Source organism: Nelusetta ayraudi, unplaced genomic scaffold, assembly GCF_046127955.1.
Source record: "Nelusetta ayraudi isolate G7.1 ecotype Tasmania unplaced genomic scaffold, CSIRO-AGI_Nayr_v1 ptg000020l, whole genome shotgun sequence".
Taxonomy (NCBI): Eukaryota; Metazoa; Chordata; class Actinopteri; order Tetraodontiformes; family Monacanthidae; genus Nelusetta; species Nelusetta ayraudi.
The window spans coordinates 670,709-697,072 of NW_027466070.1; the positions used below are offsets into that span (position 1 = coordinate 670,709).

Sequence of the window (26,364 nt, forward strand, 5' to 3'; positions counted from 1 at the left end):
TATGCTTGCATTGGTATCTGGGGAAGAGAGGAAATGATAAAAAAAAAAGTAAATAAAACTGGAAGAACTACTGACCTTAAAATCCTGACAAGTTGACTGTGCGCGCGCGTTCTTTATGCATGTGCGCGCGCGTGCGTGTGTGACGCCAAAGGGTGCCTCGTGCGTCAGGGAAAGACGTAAATGTTGTGGATCAATCATTGATACGTCGAATAACGGATCATTCGAACAATCTCTTTCCAGGAGGGAGTCGGCCAATGGGGTCAAAAGTAAAAAAATAAAGCCATTCAGCACGACTCTGCCTGTCTTCCTTTCTTTGGCTCTTGTCACCCAGTATGGACAAAACCTTTGCTTTTCAAAAGCTCAACGAGGTTAAAATCAAAGCCGTTGATCCGATCTGCCTTGTTTTTCCTCCTTCTATTCCCCTCTTCAAACACGCCTGCCGCCCATCACCGGCGGCAGAAAAAAACAGCCTGTTGGCGCAGAGCATTCATCTGTTAGAGGCCCTAACGTTAACATTTAAATGGATAATTATCACTCCATAAATCCATCACCTTTTTCCTCCGAGGTTGTAATTAACGCTGCGACGCTCTCGCTTCATTCCTGCCTCCTGTAGTTTCAAAGAAGTCTTTTGTTTAGTTTTTTTTGTTTCTCAGAAGGAAGAGACGACAGGGAATGAATGATTGGACTTTCCTGTGTTTCCCGAACAGCAGTCTGCCACAGTAGCAGTGACTTAGCTAATGTTATCACTTCTGGCCAGCGGGTGGCGCAGCGTTAACAGGCGAGCACAGCAACCCTGAATCTTTAGCAGAATCTGGCCGACAGGAGGCTTGCACAACGCAAAATGTTGTGTTTTTTTGGATTTTTTTTCTTGGTTAATTTTTATTTCTACTTAGCCTGTTCTTATTATTATTGTTGTTATTTAAATATTGGCAGTTGGTACCAGCTAGCAGAGTCAAACATGTTGGCTTTGGCATTGTCGAAAACAGAAACTACACAACTATGTTCATTTGCCCGATAAAAAGTAGTTCTTCCTTTGAAATGTAAAGTTTGAGGTTTTTGCGTGTACTTCGGTCATGTACACGTGAAAAATAATCAAAATAAAGAAATTGCAGTCCTGCAAATTTCCTCTGTCTGCAATTACAGCTGCAAAAAAAAAAATCACTCTAATGATTTCTTAATGAGAACTGAAGTGGCCGTTCCCTTTCTGTTTGTGTGTTTTTTGTTTGTTTGTTTGTTTGTTTTAGGACGGCATGTTTAACAGTCACAGAGAAAACACGAGTTTTGCAGTTTAGCAAACACTGGATGTGTTGAAACTTTTCTTTTTAATTTCGACGCCGTGTTGTGACAACACTGCGCAGAAGGCGTGATTAGCTGGAGGAGCACTTACTGTCAGGTCGGTGAGGCGGCGGGGGGAAAGATGGTGTTTGGGTTTTTACATAGCCGGCTGTGTCACCACTGGCCCAGCCGGGAGACACCCGGCATCCACTTCAAATATCTGCAGGAAAAGGGAAACAAAAACAAACTGGACTGGAGTGTTTTTGGTGACTCACCTCACTGGAGAAAATAATATACCATGGGATATGTAGAAAACATGTGCTTTGATGCCAATTGAAAATGAACAAAAGCGTTACAACAGAATATTGGTCTTTGAAGCCCCACGGCATTTAGCTTTTTCTTAAAATGACTCGTACCACACTTTAAAAAAAGGGATGAAATACAGCTGCTTGCTATTAATCCGTTATGTCTTTATTGAAAATGAACAAAAGCAAAGTTACAACAAAATATGTGTCTTTGAAGGCCCGCGGTATGTAGCTCTTTATTGAAATGACTCTCAAAACACTAAAAAAATAGATGAAATACAGATATTTTATGACTTACTTACTGAATTTTTTTTTCAAATTCGCCGGCCCGGATTAATAAAGTGAACGGGCCGTAGTTTGCCCACGCCTGGTATACGGTTTGGGAAAATTTGGATCAAAATGCCACACACGTTTCAGTCATGACATTGTTGCGAGCGCTATGCATGAATAAAATACATGCACCTTAACTGAGGCCGCCACAAACCTTAGCAACAAAACAGCGCTAAACGTTAGCCTACGGCGTTACCACGAGCAAAACTGCTTTGGCCATTATCGTTATTGGTGCCATCACTATTAACATCTTTTCCAGCCGTGACGTGATGGATGGTGGCGACCCCCGTGAGAGCGACACCTAGTGTTCGGGAAGTATAATAAATCGCTGTGCCTTCGGCACTAATATAGCACGTGCACGCATGAACGTGTAAACACGGCCACTCTTTCAAACGCACGTGTTCCTGCCCGCTTTTAAATTTCGGTGGATAAAAATTTGCACCTCTATTCCGAGAGCTGCAGCTGCTGGCGGCGGTGGCGGCGGTGGAGCGCAGGGCGTGTTCAGGACGCAGAGAACTATTCCGTCTGGTTTTCGCGGCCGAGCTCGTTTTTCCTCGTGCGTGTTTCCCTTATGCATGTGTCTGGGTGGGTTTTGTTGTCCAAGTTTCTCGTCGACGCACGCACACGGTAGCTCGCAGAGACTCCAGCTTGCCCGCACGCGGTCAACAATTCGGCTAGTTTGAACGTGCAAACGCTTTTGCCACGCGCTGGTAGCTAAAAGGGGCGTGGCCTCCGCTTTTTGACAGACTTTATTTACCCTATTGAGCACTTTTATGGCTACGGCTCAGGCTGAAGTCTACCAGCTTAGGTGTTTGCTGTGTGTGTTCATCAGTGTTGTTTTTGTACTTCTGGCATGCGATCCAGCCAACCATTAATCTGCCATGCTAACCGGCTCGGACACAGCACCAACCAACCACAGTCCTTCCAAACAGATACGTAAAAAAAAAAAAAAAAGAATGTTATAGTACGACAGCGTTCATGTGACACAGTTGTGTAAGACGTGCTGTGAAAGCGTTTGTATTGTGATGTGGAAAAGTTTGGATTCTCCTTCTTGGAAATCTTCTTTAGGTGTAAATTCCAGTCAAACCTCTGCAGTGAGTTCATATATGAGTCGGCACGTGAGAAACCTGGCCAGAACTGAAATACGTGGAAATGGCAGTGGCGGAATCGACCCGGAAGAAATGACGGATGCTCGGAGCAGCTTGGGGCCGATTCGCCGAGACCCCCCCCCCCCCCCCCCCCCCCAGTCTCACAGTCAGTGTGCAGTGCAGCAGAAGGAAGTGACATCATCTCGCATCTCATGGTTGGACCCCCCCCTCGGTGTTCCGGTTCCCAGTGGTTGTGGTCTGTCTGCACCGAGTTTGTGTTCCCTGTCCCCTCTGGGCTTTTGGTTGTCACGCAGATAATGCTGTTATGAATCAGAACACATTGTATAAGAGGAATAAAAAAGCTTTATCTGTTCCATCGGCTCTGGGACACACATGTTGACTCACCGGCTTGCTGAGTCACTCATTCACCACGAGAAGAGTGCGCACACGCACACACACACACACACGTTCAGAAAGGCGTGGGTGGAGTGGGAGAGAGTGAGTGTGCGTGTGTGTGTGTGTGTGTGTGTGTGTGTGTGTGTGTGTGTGTGTGTTGCTGCATCCACTGGTGAGCAGCAGCTCCTGGGAGAATGTTGTGAATACATGAATCATTTCGAGTCATCCTGCACTCATTTCTTTATTGGAAACATGTTGGTGCATTCTTACTATCACCTATTTCTATTTATATATAGTAGCGGTATATAGAAGTTCTATCAAACTACTAGCGCTAGATAAATTATCGTAGTCATGACTATTTAATTATTATTATTATTATTATTATTATTATTATTATTATTATTATTATTATTATTGTGGTAGTCATTACAGTTGAAGTTGTATTATGTAAAGACTGATTGCTTCTTAGTATTATTATTTTAATAACAACCATATTTTGCACGGGAACCAGCAGCAGGCAGAGGTCCCTGGTGTTGAGCAAGCAGCGGAGGCAAGCAGCGGCTCTCGGAACCTGTTTGGGGTGTTTTCACTGGCGGTACCGGCAGCGGCGCCTGATCCAGCTGCTGCTGCAGGTCTCTCTCTCTCTCTCTCTCTCTCTCTCACACACACACACACACACACACACACACACACACACACACACACACACACACACACACACACACACACACACACACACACCTACTCCTCGCGCCGCCGCTGCTCCGTCACAGGGCGGGCGGGCCGTCGGGCGGGCGGGCGTTTGGCTCCCTTCGACTGCCGCTTTACGCGTCATTATAAAGGCTTAACTCCCTCCCCTCTGCGCGCTTGTCCCCGCTCCGCCGCCCGCCGTGTGCGACCTCGGTGCGTCTGGATCCGCCGCCGCGGCCGAGCCGACATACATGGGCTGGATGCCACACGCCGTCAGCCCGTACGTTGCAAAGGTTAAAAGTTTGATCTCGACATTTTTCCCCGGCCGTCACTTCGGGGGCTGTCATTTTTCCCTCGCCACCACCTCCTCCGCTTGGATACCGCTGACTTGGGGCATTGGATATGTGCACACAGGAGGATGACAACCCCTTTCCTCCCCGTAGAAGTAAAATAAAATAGGCTTTCGCGCACACTGGATTTGCTCCTGTCGTTCCATATGAAGAAGTCAAAAGTAAGTGGCCATGTTTTCGTTTGTTTGTTTGCTTGTTTGTTTGTTTGTTTGTTTCCTTCTCTTCTCTTCTCTTCACTTCACTTCACTTCGCTTTGGCTGCGCTGCGCGGGGCAGCGGGTCCCGTTCAACCGCTTCCCCGTGCAGCAGCAGCAGCAGCAGCAGCAGCACCACACACACACACACACACACACACACACACACACACACACACACACACACCGAACAGCTGTTTCCAACCAAGTTTGTCCACTGTCGACATGCAACTTGAGTGCAACTTTCATCCAAAATGCAAGAGTCGTGTTCACGGCTGTGCGCCTCTGTGTTGGCGAGCACAACCGGATCGGCTCATTCACCAGGTGTCCGGACCGAGAAGGACAGACATTAAAAATAAAACAAAACAAAATTTAGAAAAAAAAAAACCCAGCAACCTTTGTGAAACGGATTGTGGACCGTGTCGCCTGTTCGCTGTCGGTGCCACTGCCTCGGTTCTCGCACGACTGGTGCTCCTCGCGGCTCCACGGGGGCTCAGTCACCCCGCTGGAGGTGAACGCGGAGAATGACTGCTGTCATCCCCCATCCCCTCCCCCTAACTCCTCAATCAGCACTTCGTTATCTCAATAGATTTTCTTTTTCTTTTCTTTTTTTCTTTTTTTTGGTTGCATTTGTTTGTTTTCTGTTATCATGCACGATTCTCCCTCAGCAGTCCGACTCCACACAAACACTCACGAGTGTGAGCCGGTGGAAACTGAATGCACATGGGGGAGACTCGGACGGTCTGCGGCGCGACAGAAAGTGTTTCCTTATCTGCTATCTGACAGTGTCAGCCGTCAACTTTAAAGAATTCTTGTAACCATCACTTCTGCCTGCCTGCCTGCCTGCCGGTCCTCTGCTGGATCCCTCGGGCTGTTTGTCAGCCTACTTTGCAGCCTGTGAGAGGGCTGCGGGGCGAACGTTGAAAGCTTAATCTCTCCTCCCGCCCCCCACCCCCAAAAAATGCAAAAGGTTTTCTCTCTCTTTTTTTTGTCGTTTTTTTTTTTTTTTAAAGTTCAGAACCATTATCGTCTTTTCATCTGTCATTTGTTTGTTTGTTTTGTACGGATGAGTGTAAGAAAAAAAAAACAAATATTTTGAGAAGTGGTGCAATGATAAACCTGTTTGACATATACTTAAAAAAAAAAAAAAAACAATTAAAAAAAAACAGCAAATGCAAGTGCCGTTTGTGTGATAACAGCGCACTCTACATATCGCTTATCTACTTTTACTAATCTCCACCTCCACCAACAGTCCCCCTTTTTCAAACGCAAAGGAACATTAATATGGACGTGACGCGCGCGCCCCGTGTGCGTGTGTGTGTATGTGTGTACGCGCGCGTCTGAGAGGTACAGAGCCTTTGAAGTGTTTTGAAGGGTGGGGTGGGTGCCACCGTTGAACAGATGCGCGAGCGCGTCACTTTGCTCCCGTTTTATTCTTTTTTTTTTTTTTTTTTTCCCCTCCCTTTTGCCGTTTTCCAAGCGAATCGGCTCCGGGTCCACGTGCCTGAAAAAAATCTGCTCGAGCGAGCGAGCGATGCACCAACTAATGCATGTATGGCTCGTGCCGCTCTTGCACGACCCCGCGGTTCGTCGCCGTTTTCTGTCTCGTTACGTCGGATGCTTGACATGTAAAGAGAGAGGGAGAGCGAGAGAAAGAGAGGGAGCTAGAGAGAGGGAAGGGGTTTTTTTTGTTTTTTTTTTTGGGGGGGGGGGTTTGCCCCGTGCGCGAGGTGCGCGCACGAGGGAACGTGTAGGTGAGAGCAGTGGCAGTCGACGCCACCAGCAGGGAGTGCTAGTTTCCTGAGCGAGCACAGCCGCTCGGTCCTCGCGGGCAGCGGGTGTTTTTTTTTTTTTTTTTTTTTTTTTTTTTCATTCCCTGCTTTCACACCTGCGAACGCGACACTTTTTCTTGTATTGATATTTTCATACAGGACAACAATTGGTCAACATACCAACATTACAGCGTTTACGTAACGTCTAGCACACAAACTCTGCCAACACACCACTGACTAGCTCCTTCCACCTAATGTTGCTCATGCAGCTAACGGCTGTGAAAGTGGTCCAGGCTCTGTCCTCCCAGGCCGCCGCTCTTCAAGCAGCAGGAGCTGGTGTTGCGTTGCGTTGCGCTGTGTCGTGTCGTGTCGTCCCGCCAGGGGGAAGAAACACTTTCACCCCCGCTGTGTGTTCACATGCCTACAACCAAAAGCTGCTCTGCTCTGCTCTGTGTTTGCTTCTGCTTTATTGTTCTGACCTCTGACCTGCCCGGGTCGAGCGTGCAAAACACCAGGATCTCCTTGCGTGAAAAAAGCAGGAACCAAAAACATTATTTTTTTTTCCTGCTTTTCCTTCTCCAGAGGAGTGCAGGTGTACATCAGCAGCGATGGGGAACCGTGAGGATCTCTCCCTGCCAGGCTTAAAATGCCACTTTTGCTCGGAGCAGACTTTAGCTCGTCCGATAAACCCTCAGACGATACCTCAGGCCACTTCAGCTCCAGCATGAGCTGTAGGTATCGACTCCTGCAGGCTGAGCAGCTTGCCAATCCCCCAGCAACACACACACACACACACACACACACACACACCCTCTTTTCAGTGTTTTCATTCAGAAGCCACATCCATCCGCTTTGCCTTCCCACGGTCCAACACCACGCCTCGTTATTTATGGCACCTGGAAGCCAAGACTTGATTCAGAAAATATCTCTGAATGCAACAAATTCACATTGTTTTTTTTTTCCTTTTGATGAATGCCCACCCGCCCGTCTGTCTGCCTGCTCGGCAGCTATGCAGCGGCAATAACGAGCCGCGTGACTCGTCGAGTCAAAACGCCGCCTGTGGCCAGCAGCTTTTCCTTCCATCACATCCATCACCTCAATCAGGTCTTTTTTTTTTTTGCAGGGTGCACATGTTCCAAAAAAAAAGGTGGACATTTATTTTTTTTTTAAAGTCAAGTCCACCAGTGCGCCACCCACTTTCTCAGTCACGCTTATGTGGGCCTCGGCGTTTCCTCGTACCGACTTGGTTCTGAGTAATTTGCCACTCTCGATTTCCTCTAACGGCCAATCAATTGTTGCGCCTAAATGTCTTCTGAAGTTTGTCGGAGGCCATGCAGCCTCACAGGGCACCATTCACATTCATCCCCGAGGTCACAGCGAGATTTCTTTGGGGGAGGGGAAAAAAAAAAAGAAGCAAAACATCTCTGCGGTCCGACCGTGTGACTCCATTTTCCTGTATTGGAAACTGAGTCGCGCGGAATTGGAAGAAACTGAAATCGACGGACGGACGGCCTCAGTTAAAATCAGTTAAAAAGGTGGAAGGAAAAAAATAAAAAAAAGGCTCACAAGATTCAACGGCCCACCTGCCCGTAACTATGCAGGTGTCATTTCCTGCGGGCACCTTTGCATGCATGCTCACCGCGTAAGCCATGCACGACGAGCATGGCTTACGCGGTGTGAAAAGGAACAAGTGAAGGAACTGGGTTTGAGTTTTCCAGTCCTGGCAGGGAGCCCGGCTGGCTGTTTGGCAGCAGCCCCCTGTGCGGGGTCAAGCTGCTCATGCTGCTTATTTGAAGGGGGTCAGCCGAGGGGTCGAGTGAGCGTCTGTCTTCACGTCCGCTAGTGAAAGGTTTCGGTTTTCTCCCCTGTAAAAGCCAGAAAACTCACTGGAGAGGCTTTGAGGTTTGTTTTTGTTTTAAAAAAAAAAACACTACGTCTGTAGCTTTTCGGAGGAGCTCATCGAAACCCTGGCCGGACTAGACCGGATCTGGCCCGCTGTTTGCTGTTGCAAAACCATGCAGCAGCGTGACACGACGGCCCTGCAGTGACTGCGCTGACAGGCGGGGGGCCTCGTCCTCCCCGGGTTTGAACTTTGGTGGCGCCGCAACAAACGGCTCCCTGTGCAAGTGTTCCCGTTCCAATTTGGCAAGCGGAGGGAATTATTTATCTCAGTTATCTTGTGGCGCGTGAAGGATAAGGAGGGAAGGCTGTGGGCTCGGGTGCGTGAAATCCTATCGGTTCTGTTGGCAAACATCTTCTGGATTTCTTCTTTTAACAAAAGAAGAACTAAAACAAACATTTTTTTCTTTCTTAGTTGGATCCAGTCAAATCTTATTTCTAAAGTGTGTGTGTGTGTGTGTCGTTCGGGTCATTGGCCATATGCTTGGCGACCGACAGCCCTAATTTAACGGTTGTGCTGGGAATGGCTCGTAAAAAGTCGGCGTTTTGATTGAAATCGCCACAGCCGCCCCGCGGCGAGGCACCGCGAGGCTCCTCCCCAAAACCCCCAATTTGGCGGCGCCTTTAAATTTATTGCTCAGTTTTATTGCATGAGTTTGATCCGCTTGGGTGTGATCTCTCTGTCTCTCTCTCTCTCTCTCTCTCTCTCCCTATCTCTCTGTCTCTCTCTCTCTCTCTCTCTCTCTCTCTCTCTCTCTCTTATCGGAGGGATTTGAAGGTTGATTGTTGCAACAAATGTTTGAAACGACGCACTGATTGCCGTTTGTATCTTGGTTGTTGTTGTTTTTTTCTTTTTCCCCGCTGCCATAGCGGAGCTCCGCCCACCCCGCTAGCACCTCAGTATCCAATCAATCCCGAGCCACAGTTGCAGGTTTGGTCTGTTTCATGTGGTTATAACCCATTTTTTGCAGTCGGTGATGCCTGAACGGCTCCATGGTGAAATGAGGCGTGCAAAAACGAAATGTGATGATTCTCACGTATCAATATTTTTCCTGGCTCGTATGATGAGAAACAAATCGTATGCAAATAAAAATGTTTTTTTTTTAATAACTCACTGGTGGTTCTCAGCTATCTAAAGGCTGTTTGGCCTCTGTCCATTCCCACAGTCTCGCAAAAGGCTTTTTCATAAATCTGCAGCATAAACTACACTTTTTTTTGGTTTCAGTAAAAAAAAAAAGTTCTGAGGATGCAGGGATTTGCAGAGCGGTGGCCACAACATCTTGTTGGGTCTTTTCAGTTTCTGGGAAGTTTCTCAGCGTCTATAACTTTAACTGGGGTCGCCTGCAAAGCAAAGCCCACCGGATCTGTAAACTCCTCCCGACCAGACATCCTGACGTCTGCCAGTCGGCCGGACGAACCCTCATGATATTCACCTGAAACAGATTTTTATTCTCTTTTCCTTTGCCCCGCCTGTCCCCCTGCCACCCCCCCACCCTGGCAACATCCAGAGCTAACCGAGGAGTGATTGGTGGGAGGGGCCTTTCCGCCCCGTCGTCGCACTAAAGCACCTGTCGCATCTTCAAAGCGGTCGTTGTTGTTCTTGCGCCGCACATCCAGCCCAGGCTGCTGTCACGCCGGGGCTTAGCTTCTGTTAGCTCAAACAATTAGCCCGAGCTCCATATACCCAACCCCCCTGCACTGCATTCAGGAGCTCTGGGGTGTTTTGACAGGCACAGGGCATTTGTTCTTTCCAACCCCCTTCTTCTCCCCCCCTCAATCACATCTGACTCTCAACAGTTGCTCCTCCAGGGCTTTTTTTTTCTCTCTTTGCCTTATGTTCAGGCCCCACTTGCGCAGGATCTCCGCTCTGAAGTTTCCCAACGCTGCGGCCTCTCCGTTGATGGGCCACAGCGTCGTTTGCGGTGAGCCGTGTCGGTTCCCAATGGGACGCTAAAGAGGAAAATGGCGTTTATAGTCGACAAATCGCTCCAAATCTGCTTGTCCTCTGTGGTCGCCGCGACAGCTGCGGCTGCTCTCATCTCGTCCGACGTGTTTTTCTCCCCGCCACGGTGGCGGCCGTAAATTTTGTCGCCGCTACTTTGTCGCCTTTCAAGCCGTCAAAAATGTAATAAAAAACAGATTTTTGAAAAAAGTTTGGTGGAGGGGGGGGGCAGAGCGGTTGCAAACACACATTGCATTTAAAGAAGAAGAAAAAAAAAAAAAAAAACGCCCGCTTGCACAACTTGTTTTCCCTGTGGAGCAGTTATTGCCATATTACCCAGATCTGCTCTGTCGGGTTATTTATTGACTCAGGGCCATATAAAGACTGCAGAGGGGACCGAGAGGCTTTTCCTTCCTGGGAGGGAGAGAACAGCAGATCCCACACGGACGACGCTGCTGAACATACACTTTGCCTTGGTTCTCCGCCCTGTGTGGGAATTTATCTAGTAGTAGCAGATTCCGAATCCCCCCACCGGACGACATGTGTGTTAAGTATCTGCAGGCCGAGCCCAAAAAAATGTCATGTCTCTGGGGTGAATTACTGCCATTGGCTTCTCCAAACAGCGCCGAGAGGGTGGAGGGGCAGACGGTGCGTCCAACGGATTCAAAGAAGAATGGCCATATTTTTTGGTGTGGACACTCCCACAATAAGCCTGGGATCCAATAATCTGTTTAGGTCCGTTTCAAGTCAAGAATTAGCCGTCTGGAGGAACTCCTTCTCCAATTGGACTCAAACTGCTTGGTTTCTTCGTGCCAGAAGCTTCAAATTCTGAAAACAAGGATCTGATCTGTTCAGGAATCCTTGAATCACTGCTAAACCCTCTCAGCCAGAATTTAAGTATCTGTTGGGCCGTTAAAGCCTCTAATCCCCGCTCTTCGCTCTTCGCTCTCAGGCCACACAGTTGTTGGACGCGAACCTCAAACCGTTTGTTGGAAATGTTTGCGTTTGAGAGTGTTGGGGGGGGGGGGGGGGGGAGTGACTCGGCAGGTGCTTGGCACTCTGCGCCGCACCTCAACTGCTTTTATTGGCCGCTCCAACCGTTCCCCCGTCCGTCCGCACGACGGCCGTGAAACTGTCCGACTGCGGTTGGCTTTGACCCACGACCATGGCCTTTAAATGACGAGGAAGCTCTGCGTGGGGCAGCAGCTCGCACCGGAAAAATCTGCAACATCTGGTATCGAAGACAAAAAGCGACACGAGAAACAAAGTTCTTGGCCTTCGTCCAGGCACTGACTTCCCTCCTCTTGTGGTCAACATCTGCTTTCATCCACTTTGTCTCCTCGCACATTGTTCTCACCACTCACCATCACTGGTGCTGCTTAAAGGCCCAGAACCATGCAGATGTCTTTTTACTGTATTTCCATAAAAAATAATACCCTACTTCCGAGAAGTAAGAGAAAAACACCCCTCACTCCTCCTTCCCCCCCCTCAGCGATACCTTTTTCTGGTCTCAGTTTGCAGAAGTTTTCTTGGGGAGTACCTAGTGTTTTCTGGTGATCGCTAAAATCCTTTCAAAGATCTTCTGTTGCTTTGCCAGTAGAAACCCGAGTCAAATTCCCTGATTGGCACGCGCAAACTTGGGCACTAAAGCTGATTCTGATTCTGATTCTAGAACACAAAATAATAAATAAGGATCTGAAGGTTTGGTGGACTACCGGACTTCGACATTTGGCAACAACAGGTTGGTCCATCTGAACAGAGCGTTGGTTATTCAGACCTTTATTGTGAGCATGAAGGGGCAACATTCTGCGAATTCAGAATTTGTCCTCCCAATAAACAAATGTTGCCATCTGGTCCCGCATCTCCCCGACGTTGGAAAAGGGTTTTTTTGTGTCTTTGTCTCCAGGCCACAAGACTTCTAACCTTTCTGTTATCTTGCTGACAGAGAGTTTGCCAGTTCGCCAGTTAGCCTGTTAGCCAGTTAGCCAGTTAGCAAGGCATTTTGCGGGAAAGGTCAGACATCTGAGCGGCTAGAGCAAAAATGTCTAACGTCTTAACGAAGTTATTCTGTGAGTTATCTGCATTGTCGAATATGCCGCCATTTTTGGAGAAGGTTATCTGCGATATTTGATCACATTTTTGTGAGAGCGAGAGAGAGAGAGAGAGGGAGAGAGAGAGAGAAAAGACGTAATAATTTAGAGCCTCGTGCTGGTTTAATTACATTACCTTCACAATGATAGTCTTTTTTTTCTTTACAATAGTTGATGTCTGTGTTGAACTAAGACGGGCCACTAAATACGTTAATAAAAGTTTTCTTCACAGTTGTCACATGATCTCTTCCTTTATCAGTATACCGACGCCCGTGCCAGGTGGATCCCTGCATTGCATTTTTAAGACAATTGAGTCATGTTTTATTGCTCCAAACGCACCCAGATCTGCTGTTCGGTCGTCGACAAATTCCAAACGTTCCACTCGAGTTTTCTCGTGCGTTGGGCATCGGGCGATATCACAGGTTCTCCCCTGGTGGAGACGCCTTGCGGTGCAGCGAACGTTCCCTTCGATGTTGGCCTGCGTTTTAAAGTCTCAGGTATCGTCCTCGGCTTTCTCCTCTCCAGAGGGTCGGCTGTCGATATCGGGCCGGCAAGTGCATGAGAGACGGTTTGGCTCAGCGAGTGGTGGAGCGGTGGAGTGGTGGGGCTGTCCCGCTTTCCCCTCCGCGCTACCTTGTAAGTGTATTTTATTACTGCCAGTGGCGCTAAGTGCTCCTCCGCAGCCGGTGGATTGAATGTTGTTAATTCGATTTGCACGTTTAGAGAGCGAAGCCTCAACCCCTCGGAAAATCAGCCGCATATGGCCTGAGTGTGTGTGTGTGTGTGTGTGTGTGTGTGTGTGTGTGCGCGCACATGTGTGTGTGTGTGTGTGTGTGTGTGTGTGCGCGCACATGTGTGTGCGTGTGTGCTTTTTTTTGTTGTTTTTTAGCAGTTATTTTGTGCCAGTCGTCTACCGATGCGCCAAGTAAATAAAACAATAGAAGATCAGATAATGTTTACATTTTCCTCCCTTCGCCGCAGATATACATAAACACGCCCAATAATAATGCATTAGTTGCATTTGTTTGCTTGTTGAAAGTTCCATGTGCATCTAGTTCATGTCATCCTCATTCCTCATGACAGCCGCATGGCTGGTGAGCCTTGCGTGTGTTCATGCCGATGCCGGACTGGATGTGAATAGCAGCCGTCAACCCTGCTGGCACATTCTTTCTTTCTTTCTTTCTTTCTTTCTTTCTTTCTTTCTTTCTGTCCTTTCTTGGACGACTGTGGTGAAACTCATGTGAAAGGAATCAGCTCCAGGGACCAGGGCTCCTCCTTCTCCTCCTCCTCCTCCTCCTGCCATGATCTCGAGACCTCGTACCGTTAAAACACCTTCACATGATGCAACGCGGCAGACCAAACGAAAAAGGGGGGGGGGAATCATAAAAATGGATTAAAGAGGTATTAGCGGAGCTGAGAACAAAGCATTAGCGGGAGAGACACTCGCTAAATCTTGGGCTCTGGGATCAACCCCGCTGGAACATCTGGACGTCAGCGGCCTGGTGCCGTCCTGTCCTGGTTTAATCCCTCGCCGTTACGAAACGGACGACCACATGGCGGCCGTGGCTGTCCGTGAAGAGCCAGCGGGGAACAAAAGACTCAGATAAAGCATCTGCCGGTTGCCATGGCGAGGCCGGCGTCACGCGCCCCACTCAGATCGGTGGGCGTGGTGTTCGGGGGGGTCCACTCACGTCTGGAGAGGCTGCTCGCTTAACGACGCCACAGCTGCAAAGTGCTGCTGGAACCTGATCCGAGCGGAGTTCCTCATCATCCTCATCCTCCTCATCCTCCTCCTCCTCGAGGGTCGATACAGGCTGGAGCTCCACCTCAACCTTCCACTCCTCCGCCAATAACGTCAGCTGCTTGGGATTTTAATTTCATTTGATTTTCTGTCTTTTTGAAGAAAATATAGTGGCAATTTAGATTTATGAAGCAGTATGAAAAGTCATCGGACATTACATCCAGATGTGAGTCAGGATTTGTTTTTTTGAACTTTCTTTGTTTTTTTTGAAGCTTGGGAAATCATAATTTGGCAGCCACTGTGACTCCGTTAGTACCGAGGCCACTCAGAGATTGTCGCAAAAATACACAAAGACTGTCAGACTTTTCTCACTGAAGCCATTGTTTATGTTTAGGAGGACGAACAAAGAAAACATGTTTGCTGTTTCGCGTTAATATCATTTGAGCAGGATGTTATTTGCTTGTTCTTTCTCTGCAGGGTTTGTTTTTGCTCACTGGAAGAATTACTGACTGTTGCTAAGATAAGACAGACATGGTTTTGCCTCCACTATCCCTCCACTTGTGGTGTGTTTACACTCTGAGATGTTCACCCAGCGGACGACTTCAGCCTTCGATGGTCTTCAGGTCTTCAGGTGTGACGCGCTTCCTTTTGCACCGTCAGCGGTGGACGTTAGACGGTGTTGAGTTATTGCTGCAAATTAAACCTAATCCTTCCTCCCACCGCTGTGAGATTGGGACCAGATGTGTGAGGTGTTCTGGCCGGGCCTCCTCCTGGTGGTGGGGGTGGTAGCCAACAGGTGGAGTTGCACGGTGGCACCACCGTGTCTTGCACCAAAGCAGCACTGTGACCCGTGACCAGAGTTGTGTTGTGTTGTGTTGTGTGAACTGCGGCTCAGTTCTCCACTTCCTGCGGCTGCTTCCTCTTGAACTTCCTGCTAAATGGACCAACGCTCCAGTGTTTTCGTGGAGGTCCAGAGGCTGTTCTATTCACGACAAGTAGCCCCTTTCAAAAAAAGACCCCGGGGCCATTATGTGCATGTGATGTGCATGTGCACCATACATTTGCACATTTGTGAAGTCCCTGTGGGCACTTTTCCTCTCCATTTTTTTTGTTGTTCTAGAAGCACAGGAAGCTCCGGCCTGCTGTGACCTCGCTTCCATTAGCTTCCACTAGCTTCCACTCCACAACGTCCTTCTAACCTGCGCCTGCTAACCGTAAACCAGTGGGGTTAACGGTAACAATGACTGAACCAATCGATGATGTTGCGGCGGGCTGACGGGGACGTATGACAGCAGGAAGTTTTACCATCAAGCACGGCCGAGACCCTGAGCAGCCGTCTAGACACGATCAATACCGCAGTGGTCCGAGGCAGCGATGTGCCAAGTCTGCACTTATTTATGGTGCAACATCTGCGGCCTGTTTTTAAGCTTCTCATGGGACTCAACAACTTCTGCAAACTCAAGGAAGCTCGTCAATCATTTGTTTTGTTGTTGTACCGGCTCATTTAGCAGTTCTAAATTTAATTCATTGGAATTGCAGATTTGAGTTTGCTGTCGTTAGCTGCGGCTTCGACTGCCACTAATTTTATGAAGGAGCGCCATTCAAAGCCGTTCAGACCAGCCTCCTAGCCGCTTAGCTCATCTTCAGGCCACGGGCCATGAGACCGGAGCTCCGAAATCTTTCATCTGCTTTTGGAGGCTGTGAAGCTGTCGCATAAACGGCCGCTTCAATAGCTTTCATTTGCTGCACATCACTTCCCACTGGGAACACCTCTGCGGCCCCTATTTGTCGTTGTAAAAGAACACAGAAATCCCGCGGCTTTGAAAACACAGTCAATTCTAAAGAAGGGGGGGCACGGATGACGGCGGACCGCAAATATGAGCGTGTTTCTTTTGTTTTTTTTTTAAGTTTTGCAGCCGCATGAGGGCTGCAGATGTCTGTTAAGTGTCTTCCACCATCTCCGTCTCTTCTTTCTCTGCCTTGGAGTGTTTGCACGCACGGTTAGCGTGTTTGGTTTGAGGGTGTTTGCATGGAAAAAGTGTTTAAAGGCAGAAATTGTACGACTGTCAAGTCCTACCTGGGAGAGGCTCCCTGCCCATCCGGGGCCTCTGCAGCTTGTTGGTTTTAACCGAGCCTCCGAACACACAAATTCCTTCCCCGAGCGCAATTCCGTCCAAATCCAAAGTGACAGTTGCTTTTTTTATTAGTATTTATTCTAACCTCGGCGGAATGTGTGCTTTCCCCTCCCGGGCCACCTTGAGTCTTTATTTCATTTTTGCCGTTTGAAGTTTTTATGTCCAACATGGTAGCGTGAGCGGCAGCCGCCACCGCCGCCCCTTTGACTCATGCCTTAAACAAATTCCAAACGGGGCAGTGTCAGTGAAAGTGTTGAGTGAGATTTCCATTCAGCTGCAGCCGCTGCAGGTTTTTTTTTTTTTTTTTTTTTGTGCAGTGTAACGTGCAAGCGTAAACAGCCGTGCATAAACGCAAACCTGCACCTTCCCGTTCATGCAAAGAACAGGAAGCTAACAGAGACGTGAAAAAAAACAAATCTGGGCCGAGGCCTCCGATAAATGTCTGTGCTCACGCTCATGTGGAGGAGCTGCTGCCCACGGTGACGGCGTGTAATTCAAGCTCAGAGGCCTGGAGGCCTCTCGGCCCTGAGGACGGTTCAGAGAAGCTCAGACTGTTGTTGGAGACGTTTCCCTCCAGCTCCAAGACAAACGGCAGCTCCTGCTTCGCTGAACAATTTGCAAGATCTGACTTCTGATTTCATTCTGTGAGGTCGTTTGACTCCTTGACATGCATGAGTCAAGCCTGTAAAGTTGCATGCGCCTGTTGTTGCCATGCCCCTGAAAAAATAAAAACCAGACTGACTTTGCCCCCAGTTGTCCATCTGATTAAGATTGGTTTCGCTGATCAGCGGAAGCCCAGGCAGGAGAATCGAATTACATCCCAGCCGACCTTTTGCTTGCAGGCGCCGCTGCAGCGGCGTGGACGTCCGACATCTCTGGACGACTGGACGAAGAATCGTTGTGTGAGGTTAGCGACCAAGCGCCGTCGCTCTAAAGTAAACCAGAGGAGCGAAATGCCGTCGGACCAGTCCAAGCGGCTGGAGATTAGCTGCGACTCCCGAACGGTTTCCCAATCACTCTGCCGCGATCCCTGCTTTTGTGAAACACTGAGGCTTTGCACGACGGGACTGTTTTGGGGTTGGGCGACGGCAACTGACTTGACTGACTTGACTGACTGACTGAGAGAGGCAGCAGGCGAAGAATAAAGTCGTCCTTTTGCACCTGCTGCCTGTTTCCTTGTGGTTTTGTTTGGTTGTTGTCTTCTGGCCGGAGGGCCCCTCATTGTTTAGGGGCCGGTTTTTGCATCAGTAGGTGCTTATACTCTAATGCACGTATTTATTTCGCAATGACTTTGCTACGACCGGAATCATTTCCAGCTTTTACCCCTCACAGATACCTCTTCAGTTCTTCAGTTCTTCAGTTCTTCGCTACAGCCTTGTTAGCTCACCAGCTGCACTGCGCTTGGGTTTGTCGAAATAGTTCTACCTTATGATTTATGAGAAGCCCCGCCTCCCCAAACAGAGGGGGCTTCATCGTTAGTAGCCGACGAGGAGCTTGGAAGCCTTCTGGAGAGAAGTATGGAGGTCGACACGCCCTTGTAACAGCTGTAGGATAGCGACGGCAGCGGCGGGCGATAAAAATCTTCTGTTTGTGTAACGGGACCTGGACAGTAGCAGTAGCTTCCCCGCTGCAGCTTTTGTAAACACATTCCGTTGCGAGTTGCGCAATCGAGTCACCGCTTGAATGACAAGAGGCGGCGTCAAAAGCGTTGCCCCTAAGTCAGAGTCGTGCCTGTGAAAAAAAAAAAAAAAGATTTACCATTGTTCAGACAGATTTATTGTAGTACTGATCAATGTCCTTGTACGTAATGCTGAAGGTAATTTGTTTATCCCCTCTTCTGGTCTCGTTTCCTCAAGGTCCCCAGGTGGGGGCCGTCCTGCAGTCAGCGAAAAGGTCAGAGGTCAAACTGGCTCTCTGTCTTTGTGACGGTTGTTGTTGCAGCTAAATCCAGGAGGGATCAGAGGGATTATCGGGTCAAAGGAGGCGAGAGCGCTTTGTGCTCCATGAATTCCTAGTTTTGATTCTCCCTCCGCAACGGACGCATCTCGCGACCTCGGAGGTTTTGCAACCACTCGGCGAAAAGCGCAGCTGCCGGTGACATTCCAGCGTCGCAGTGACTATTTTGACATGAAAGACGGCCAGGACGTCCTTCCTCACGGCCGGAGTCGCTGCACGTTGCCTCCTGATGCCGCCAGGAGCGCTGGTGCGGATTAAAAATAAAAATAAAAGTCCTGGGAAAAGAGCAACAGCTGCTTGTTGTGGTAGGATTTTACTCTGTGTAGGTATGGATTCTTTAATTAGTTGCTCTGTTTACACATCCACTCTGACTGTGACACGCTCGCGGCTGCTGTTGTTAAAGCAATCACATGACTCCTGACGAGATGCAGGACATGGGAGATCGCCGCTATGTTACTGGTCAGCGGGTCAGTGGGGGGGGGGGGGGGTACCAGCTACCTGAGGGTCACTCTGGTGGTCAGCAGTCCAACAAAGTCAATGCAACCAAGTCCGAGTGGGAAAATAGTGAAAGAATTTTTTCAAAAATAAATAAATCCTTGACAACTTTCTTGAATTTATACTTTCTGTGCTTTTTTTTCCCACCTCATTCTTCTGTGTGACAACTTTGTCATTTTCCATCATGTCTTTTTTGTACACGTTTTGCCTATTGAATGAACTGTTTAATCAAACAGAAGATAATACTCGATAGATTAACCGCTAATGGAAATAGCTGGGGCTATATTCATGTCTATTGAATGACTGATGATTGAACACTGCTGATGTCATTTGACGCTCCATTCAGCGGCCTTCAGAATTCACCAGTAGTCAAATATCAAAAAGGTTACGTAACGTGACGTCACCAGGTTGCGAGAACAACGTTTTTTTTCTTTTTTTTCTCTCCTAACGTGAAAACCACGTCCTCTCCAGAGGAATTTCAGCCATAACGGTGCATCTTGTTGACGGCGACGGCTTTGTAACCGTTTCGCTGCACTAAAGTGTTTGTGAATCATCGACAAGTGTTTGTGTGGCGTTATTAAACTGCTCGCCCCCGTATTGCCTGGTGAACTCCACAATCGTCGTCTCTGTTTTCCTTTTCTTCTCAGTGCCAACCTCTTGACTCGCTGTCCGTGTGCCGAGTGCTCTCCTCAAAGTTATTAACCTCTGTAAACTGAAAGGAAAAGCAAAATAAGTTACAAGAAGGTGGTGGTTTTAAGAAGCTGAGAGTCGTCTCAATTTGAAATGGTTTTGTTTCAACCTTGCCATGTCTTTTCCCCCACCTGCAGATTTGGATACGCATTTGTGTCCATTTACTGCTGTTCATCACGCTTGGGGTGCATTCAAGTAAATTTGACGTCAACCCAGTAACAGATGACATCTCGAGGCTCTCTGTCTTGGTAAGAAGGACACGCTGCTCCTGTGCGCTTCACTCTGTCTCCTGTGCTAATGACACCGGTGAGGGCAGGGTGACGTTCTTCACGCTGTGTTGTTCATCCCTTTGTTCTACGGGAAGAACCGTAAGAAGAAAATGAATTGAAAAATCACACACATAAAGCAGTTCTCTTATCAGTAAGTCCAGGCATTGATGAAGGAAATGGCTGAATGAGGCAAATCCATTCATCGGATTCTGTTCTGCATCTCCAAATCGGCCAATTTTCTCCATTTTGACAAAGGAAATAATTTTTGTTTCCTCTTGAAAATCGAACTTGCCGTTTCAACCCGCTAACACTTTTTCTTGTTTTTTTTCTTTGCTTTTTCTTCAGAGAAGCAACATTCCTAAAGACTACAAAATTCCTGTGCATTACGTTCCAAAAGAAAAGGTAAGGAGTTGAAGCGTTAACCCCCAATAATTGAATATTGTGTTTTTTTCTTGCAAAAAGTCGTGTTCAGCCAGGAGAACTCTCCGTGACTCCGCCCATTAACTCTGCTCAACTTCTTGCGTCACACTTGGCAGTCTGTGTTGCTACTGCAAAGTGTAACGACTCTGGTCGGCTGAGTCAGCGCTGTCAATGTCAGGGTAACATCTAATTAAGCCGAGCGCTAGCCTTTGATCATCCGTTCGACGAGCGCACGTCAATCGGTGCAACGTGCACTGGTACACTCACGGCCGCTCTCTCTCTGCTTCTCTGTTTCTTTCTTCCAGGGTGGGATGTGTTGGGTAAAATTAAATGTCTTCTACCTGGAGGAGAGTTTACAAGATTTAGCGCATAAGTTTGGAAACATCTCGTCCAACAGAAAAGATATTAGCATATTCATCCAAATGCTCCAAGAGCTACGGTTCAACCTGAACTCTGTGGTAAGTCTGTTTTTTTTTTGTTTTTTTTCAGTTTTTTCCAGTGTGCAATAGCAATCCATTAGTCTTACACACTATAACAATGATAAAAAAACCCAAAAAAGATAAATATATGAACCAACTTATGATACTCTGTAAGAACTGTTGTGGGTGAAACGGTTCCTTCTGGATCAAAGCATTGTTGATTTGGCCTCCGCCCAGGAATATCACTTTGAAAACACATCAGGTCGACATGTCATAACTGATGAGCTGGGAATGTGAATCAACCATTGCCTTTGTTTGTCAAGAACTGATCACTGCACATCTTTCCTGACTCATCCTGACTCATAAGATTCCAAATTCTAGTTTTAGAATTTAAAAGAAAAAAGTAAGCCTATTTTAACACAACAAGTCTCAACAAGTCTCATTTTCCGAATCAATGCAAATTCTTGTTATTTGTCGTTGTAGTTTTCTTTTTGAATGCATGTGAAGGGCACATTTGACTCCGCAGAGGTTCCTTTGTGGTGCACGTCTTGACCGCTAATGACCAAAAATTGATTCCCTCTGTGGTGAAACAGACAGGCCAGAATGTATTTGGGCTAACGTCCCTAACGCGACGATTAGGGAGCACATGCACACACAGATGGCCCACACATGTACAGCGAAACCCTCTTACCTGCTGACTGACTGGGCCTCGAAAGACAAGCTAATCCATTTTAGCTCGACGAAGAAGCGCCCCCCCCCGGCTAGATTTGAGCTTGCCTCTCTTTGTGTCTTCGCAGGAGCCCATCATGTATGACTTTGAGTGCCACTACAGGGAAGAGAGGTGGCAGACGGCGCGGTACTTTGACTTTGTCAAGGAATTTCTCATAGCCGCGCAGAGCAGCGATGACTCGGACGACTGCGACCCTCCCCCCTGCCCCACCACACCACACACAGTCACGACAGAAGAGACTTTACGAGGTGAGTCGTTCAGAGTCGGGCTCACATATGGTTCGCACCCAAGGATCTGCATTCTTGTGTGGCACAAATTTGAACCCATACCAAATTTGAACCCAAATCTGTCCATGAGTAATAAACATATGAGTGAGTAGATTTGTTGATCCTTTTTGCAATAGTTGAAGACTCAGATGTAAATCTTGCTCTCCCGTTGCTGTAACGTGCAGCAGATGCTGAGAGACCCGACAAGCCGGCCAACTCTCCCAGATATTTGACTGGTAGCCCACTGGGCCTCCTTATATTGGTAACCTTTACCTTTAAGGTGGCCACGTCTCTTTGTATTTGGGTTGGAGGTGGACTCCGCGTCGGTCTTCCCCCACTGCGCGGGCACTTGCTGAGATGTGGCAGCGCTTCCAGCGTGCACGGAAAACATTGACATTCCGAGCAAAGGAACGTTTCTCTGCGGGCTGCGCGGCGCAAAACAGATGTACGGCGACAAAAAAATCACAGTCGTCAAGAGCTAAAGTTTTTCTTTCACCAAAAGTTTTGCATGAGTTGACCAAAACTTGAAATTTTATGTTTGCTTTTATGTGGATTTCTGGCTGTCAAGATTTTAGCTCCCATGGTAGCTTGCTATCCTTTGATTAAGCGGAACTGAATGCCGGTCGCTACCACTAGCGACTGGTCAGCTATTAGTTGAAATAATCGACTGGTCGTCTACCAGTAGAAATTTTAGGATTCAAGCCACACGGATCAAGTAAAAAAAAAAAAATGTTTAAAAATCCAGACACACAACTGTCCGCCCTCCACTCTTTGATCCTGAGCTTGAACTCCAGCCGATGTCCACCTTAAACCCAGAAACCGCCCCAGGTCTGGCCACCTCCACGCCTCCTCCTCCTCCTCCACCTCCTCCCCCTCCTTTTCCAACAGACAATTGTGAACAGGCTCCATTTAGGACACATCTCTGGTGGCCATTTTCAAGAAGCTTTTAATCCGGCGCTCCATTATTTCTCAACAAGAGCGGCGCGGGATAAAAACCTGTGAGAGATGGCTCTCAGTGTCGCTACGTCCCCACTGAGACAGCGGGCCGAGTTACAGGTCCGAGGGAAGATGTCCCCAGGCAGCGCTCGGGGGAGGGGGCGAGGAAGAAAGGGCCCGATAGAGCCGCCCCTGTGTACGTGTTGATTACAGCAGCGCAATCTTTCAATCTCGGCTTTTGCCAAAGTGGTCGGCGAGATCCATTGTGTGTGTGTGTGTAAGAGGACAAAAACAAAAAAAAAAAAACAGACTTGACTCGAGTTGAGTTTTTGGAACGTTTCCACCTTGTTTCGTCGCCTCTGCGCGACTTTGTTTTTCGCCCAGTGGCTCATCACTCCGTCCTCTCTCGTCTTGTCCCCTTTTATTTCTTTCGTCTGTCCAGAGTCGCCCGCATCCAACAGTGAAGGCACAGAGTGCACAACAGACTGTCCACCACGTAAGTTCTCCCTTTTTTCATTTTTCTTTTTTAACGTTAAATTACTATCGCCTTCTACTTGCGATGTGGAACCAGTTTGGCTAGTGCGTCAAACTTGCAAGCGCTTGTCAGCTTTTGTTGCCAGCGAGACAACTCCCCTCAACCCATCAACCCTGGATGGAACTTTATTATAGGGGCACTGTGGGGCAAATTCCTCACCTCACCGCGGCCTTTTGCTGTGCACGCCTTGTTGTTTACTCAGAGCACGACGCAATTCCAGCGTCCCAACCCAACTTATTTACACTTGAGGCTTTTTTCCTTTAATCACCGACGCAACAACACAATAGTCACTGGAGCCGTATGAATAGGCGCAACATAAACACTGACAGTTCCTGTCAGCTAATGCCCTAACTCTGCGAAAGGTAAATAAACAAAAAGGGTTTCACTGTTTTGTGTATTCATTTTTTTAAATTTTTTTTTTGATGTTCATTCTCGTGTAAACTGCTTGAAGTTTGAAAGTTTTTTAGCAGTTGAAATTACACCTGTGTAATAATTTGCTAAAAACAAAGGGAAAACGAATAAACAGAAAAAAATTAAAAACTGTTCAATCTTTAATACTTCAAGGCTGCAGGTGTTGGGAAACTTCTGGCGGCACCAGTTGATCCAGAGTGCCGCTGCATGTGTGTTGGCTCTAACTTCCACGGCTGGGAAGTTCGAACCCACAAGGCCTCCTTTATTAGCAGGGTTGAATGGATGGATGCTCTCTACTTTTTTCCATGTTGTGTCAAACCTGCTGTTCCCATGTCGACATTAAGAACCCAAGGTTTTATTTTCACCAAATTCACGTCACTCAAATCAAGCCAAAACCTGTTTCGTTAATCTTAAGAAAAAAAAACATTTTTGCATGTCCTGCTGTTCACCGCTGCAATCTCAGGTGGCTGACGGTCTTTTTTTTATTGACTGAGCGAGATGGAATGTGCGGTTTCCGAGCGGAATCTTGCTGTTTCCAGATGATCGTCCTCCTCCTCCTCTTCCCACTGTCACACTCGCTAAAGGGAGACACTTTTTCATCTCGCCACCTGCAGGCCCTGAGCCCTACCTGATGGACGTGGTGGAGCGAAGCCTCCTCTCTCTACTCCTGGTTCCGCTCGTAGCCCTGATTTTCCTGCTGGTGTGGAAGGTGAGCTAACCTTTGAGTCACCTGAACCCCCGAGCCGCTCGTCTTGCACTTCTTACCGTCACGACTTGGCCTCCGTTTCTGTGGAATTTACGGCGGGCCGGCGGCTTTCATCTTGCAAAATGCAATGCAGATTGTTGGTGATATGCGTTGGCTCGAGGCGTTAAAAACAACAACCTCCTGTGTCTGTGTGCACGTGCAGGTCAGATCACGGAGAACTGAGGGGGACCTCGAACAGAACCCCGCGGACGGGGGACTCTTTGCGGGGACCGAAGGGACGGCGCCTCCCCCGCATCCGGACGCTACATCGGAAAAGTGAGCCCCTGTTTGCGTGCATTTTTTTGGATGGCGAGCAAAAAAAAAAAAAAATGTTCTCCGTTGTTTTCATCGTGTGGGATTAGGGAGGTTTCAGAGGGCGAAGCCGACAGTCAACAAAGAGCACATGCAACTAATTTGGCAGCGCAGCCGTCCCTCAATTCCGTCCCTCAATTCCGTTCCTGTCCGTGTTGTTTATCATGGCTCGGCTTCCTTTGAACTCAATTTTTGGAAAATACAATAAAAGTTTCAGCAGCGGGGCGGGGGAGGGGTTGGAGGGAGGAGGCCTTACTTACATGACGCTCAAGCAATTTGTTTCAGCTCGGCCGGTGGGCGCGTGGAATCGGCCTGTTTCGGATGAGCTTCGGTGGGATTTCGAGGGGACGGAGTTGCGCTAGCAGAGAAGAGAGCGAAACGGTTAAAATTCCAAATGCATTTGCGCGCCAGGACGAGCCTACGTTTCGTTCCTTTGTCTTAGCCCCAGGCGGGCAAAGCTGACGTTAACACCAAGCCCTGGGCTACAGGTCATTATGATGGTGAAGATGTTGATGATGACAGACAGGTGGCTGGGTATACGAGCCCGAGCAGTAAAAACGAAACGGCCACTCTGCTAACGTGCCTTCTCTTCCTCCTCCTCCTCCTCCACCTCCCCCTCCTCCTCCTCCTCCCCTCCAGAGACAAGTTAAATGTCATCCAAACCGTGTAGGAGCTTCCTCCCCTCGACGTTCTCCAGCGTGAATGGTGAGACTCGTCACACCCACAGCGTCTTCAATTTATTTATCTGGGGCCAAAGACACAGAGTCTGTCTGCCTCAGCCGCTGGTTGGCCTGACGCCTAAATCTGAACTTTCCCAACCCTTCTTCTTCTTCTTCTTCTTCTTCTTCTTCTTCTTCTTCTTCTTCCTCTCCGCAGGCCTCCACTGCTCTTTGCTCTCACTGCCTTCCCACAGGTGATGAAAAGCAAACATGAAGCCAAATTCCATCCCAGATATCTTGGAGGTGTCAGCGAAAGCAAGAAAGAAAGAAAGAAAGAAAGAAAGAAAGAAAGAAAAAAACAACAAGACAACTGACAGCTCCCGGGACTCACCACAGCAGATCCACTGCCGCCACTCTTCTGTTTTTCGAAGCCCTCCTGCTACCTTTTGGATGAGCCTGCCTCTGGTGTGAGACTCGCTTTGGCCCCCCGCGCTTTTTTGGAAAGAGAGAGGGCGGGGGGGAAAAACAACAAGAGGCCGACTGAGATTGAAGTGGAGTAGAGATTCCTCCTCCAGCTCCTCCTCCTACTGTTCCTGCTCCTCTTCCTCCACTACCGCGGCGGCTCTTCAGCAGCTCTCCGCCTGCACCAAACCTTACACCGGAATTTGCAGCTACGGCAAAAATAAATAAATAAACAAATAAGATAAATAACTTCCACGTGAACCTTCGGCGTCGCACGCTTCTTCGGGATGGGCAGGAAAAAAAAACAAACACTTTGCTTCCAGCTGTTTTTGCTGCTGCCTGCCTGTCAATGTTTAATCTCCCAATGGCAAAGCAGTGAGTGACTGACACTGGTTTTCTCTTTTATTGAACTGAGGCATGAATTTCTACCTCCGACGACCTTCATGTTAATGACATTCTCAACATCTCTTAGTCTGGGTTTTGTTTTTTTTGTTGTCGTTTTGTTTATTTTTTTCGTTATTTCTCCCAGAGGATATAATTTTAAACTGCGTAGTTCCAAGCTGTAGTCACGTTGTCTGGTTTAGGCATGTACTTAACGGGGGGGTGTGTCATGTATTTATTTATTGGTGGCGGCGCCAGAGCTGCTGAACTGAAACTTTGTAAGAGCACCTCTACTCTATAAGTCACGTTAAAATAATTATAATAATAATTAAAAAAAAAAAAAAAAACTAAAAAAAACAAAACAAAAAAACTTAATCACTATTCTAACACATCCTGAAAGCTGAAAAATAAGAAAAAAGAAAGAAAAAAGTATATCGCATTTCCATATATGATGTTGTTATCTGGTGTATGT

At 47.9% G+C, this 26,364-nt stretch overlaps 1 protein-coding gene across 1 annotated transcript; it reads left to right on the forward strand.

Moving 5' to 3' along the window:
• Positions 1–4,176: 4,176 nt before the first annotated feature.
• Positions 4,177–25,384, forward strand: kitlga (kit ligand a). Its single transcript, XM_076027219.1, has 11 exons — positions 4,177–4,377; positions 4,499–4,595; positions 19,485–19,595; positions 19,962–20,018; positions 20,342–20,494; positions 21,253–21,433; positions 22,830–22,883; positions 23,948–24,042; positions 24,242–24,354; positions 25,030–25,095; positions 25,267–25,384. Exons 2-10 carry the CDS (start codon positions 4,581–4,583, stop codon positions 25,058–25,060), a joined length of 810 nt encoding a protein of 269 aa, XP_075883334.1. The 5' UTR covers positions 4,177–4,377; positions 4,499–4,580; the 3' UTR covers positions 25,061–25,095; positions 25,267–25,384.
• The last annotated feature ends 980 nt before the right edge of the window (positions 25,385–26,364 follow it).

Bases quoted from the DNA above. Each gene is read 5' to 3' on its own strand.
- kitlga (XM_076027219.1), top strand. The intron at 20,019-20,341 runs GTAAGGAGTTGA...TCTTTCTTCCAG, and splicing joins ATTACGTTCCAAAAGAAAAG to GGTGGGATGTGTTGGGTAAA. The intron at 22,884-23,947 runs GTAAGTTCTCCC...CGCCACCTGCAG, and splicing joins CACAACAGACTGTCCACCAC to GCCCTGAGCCCTACCTGATG.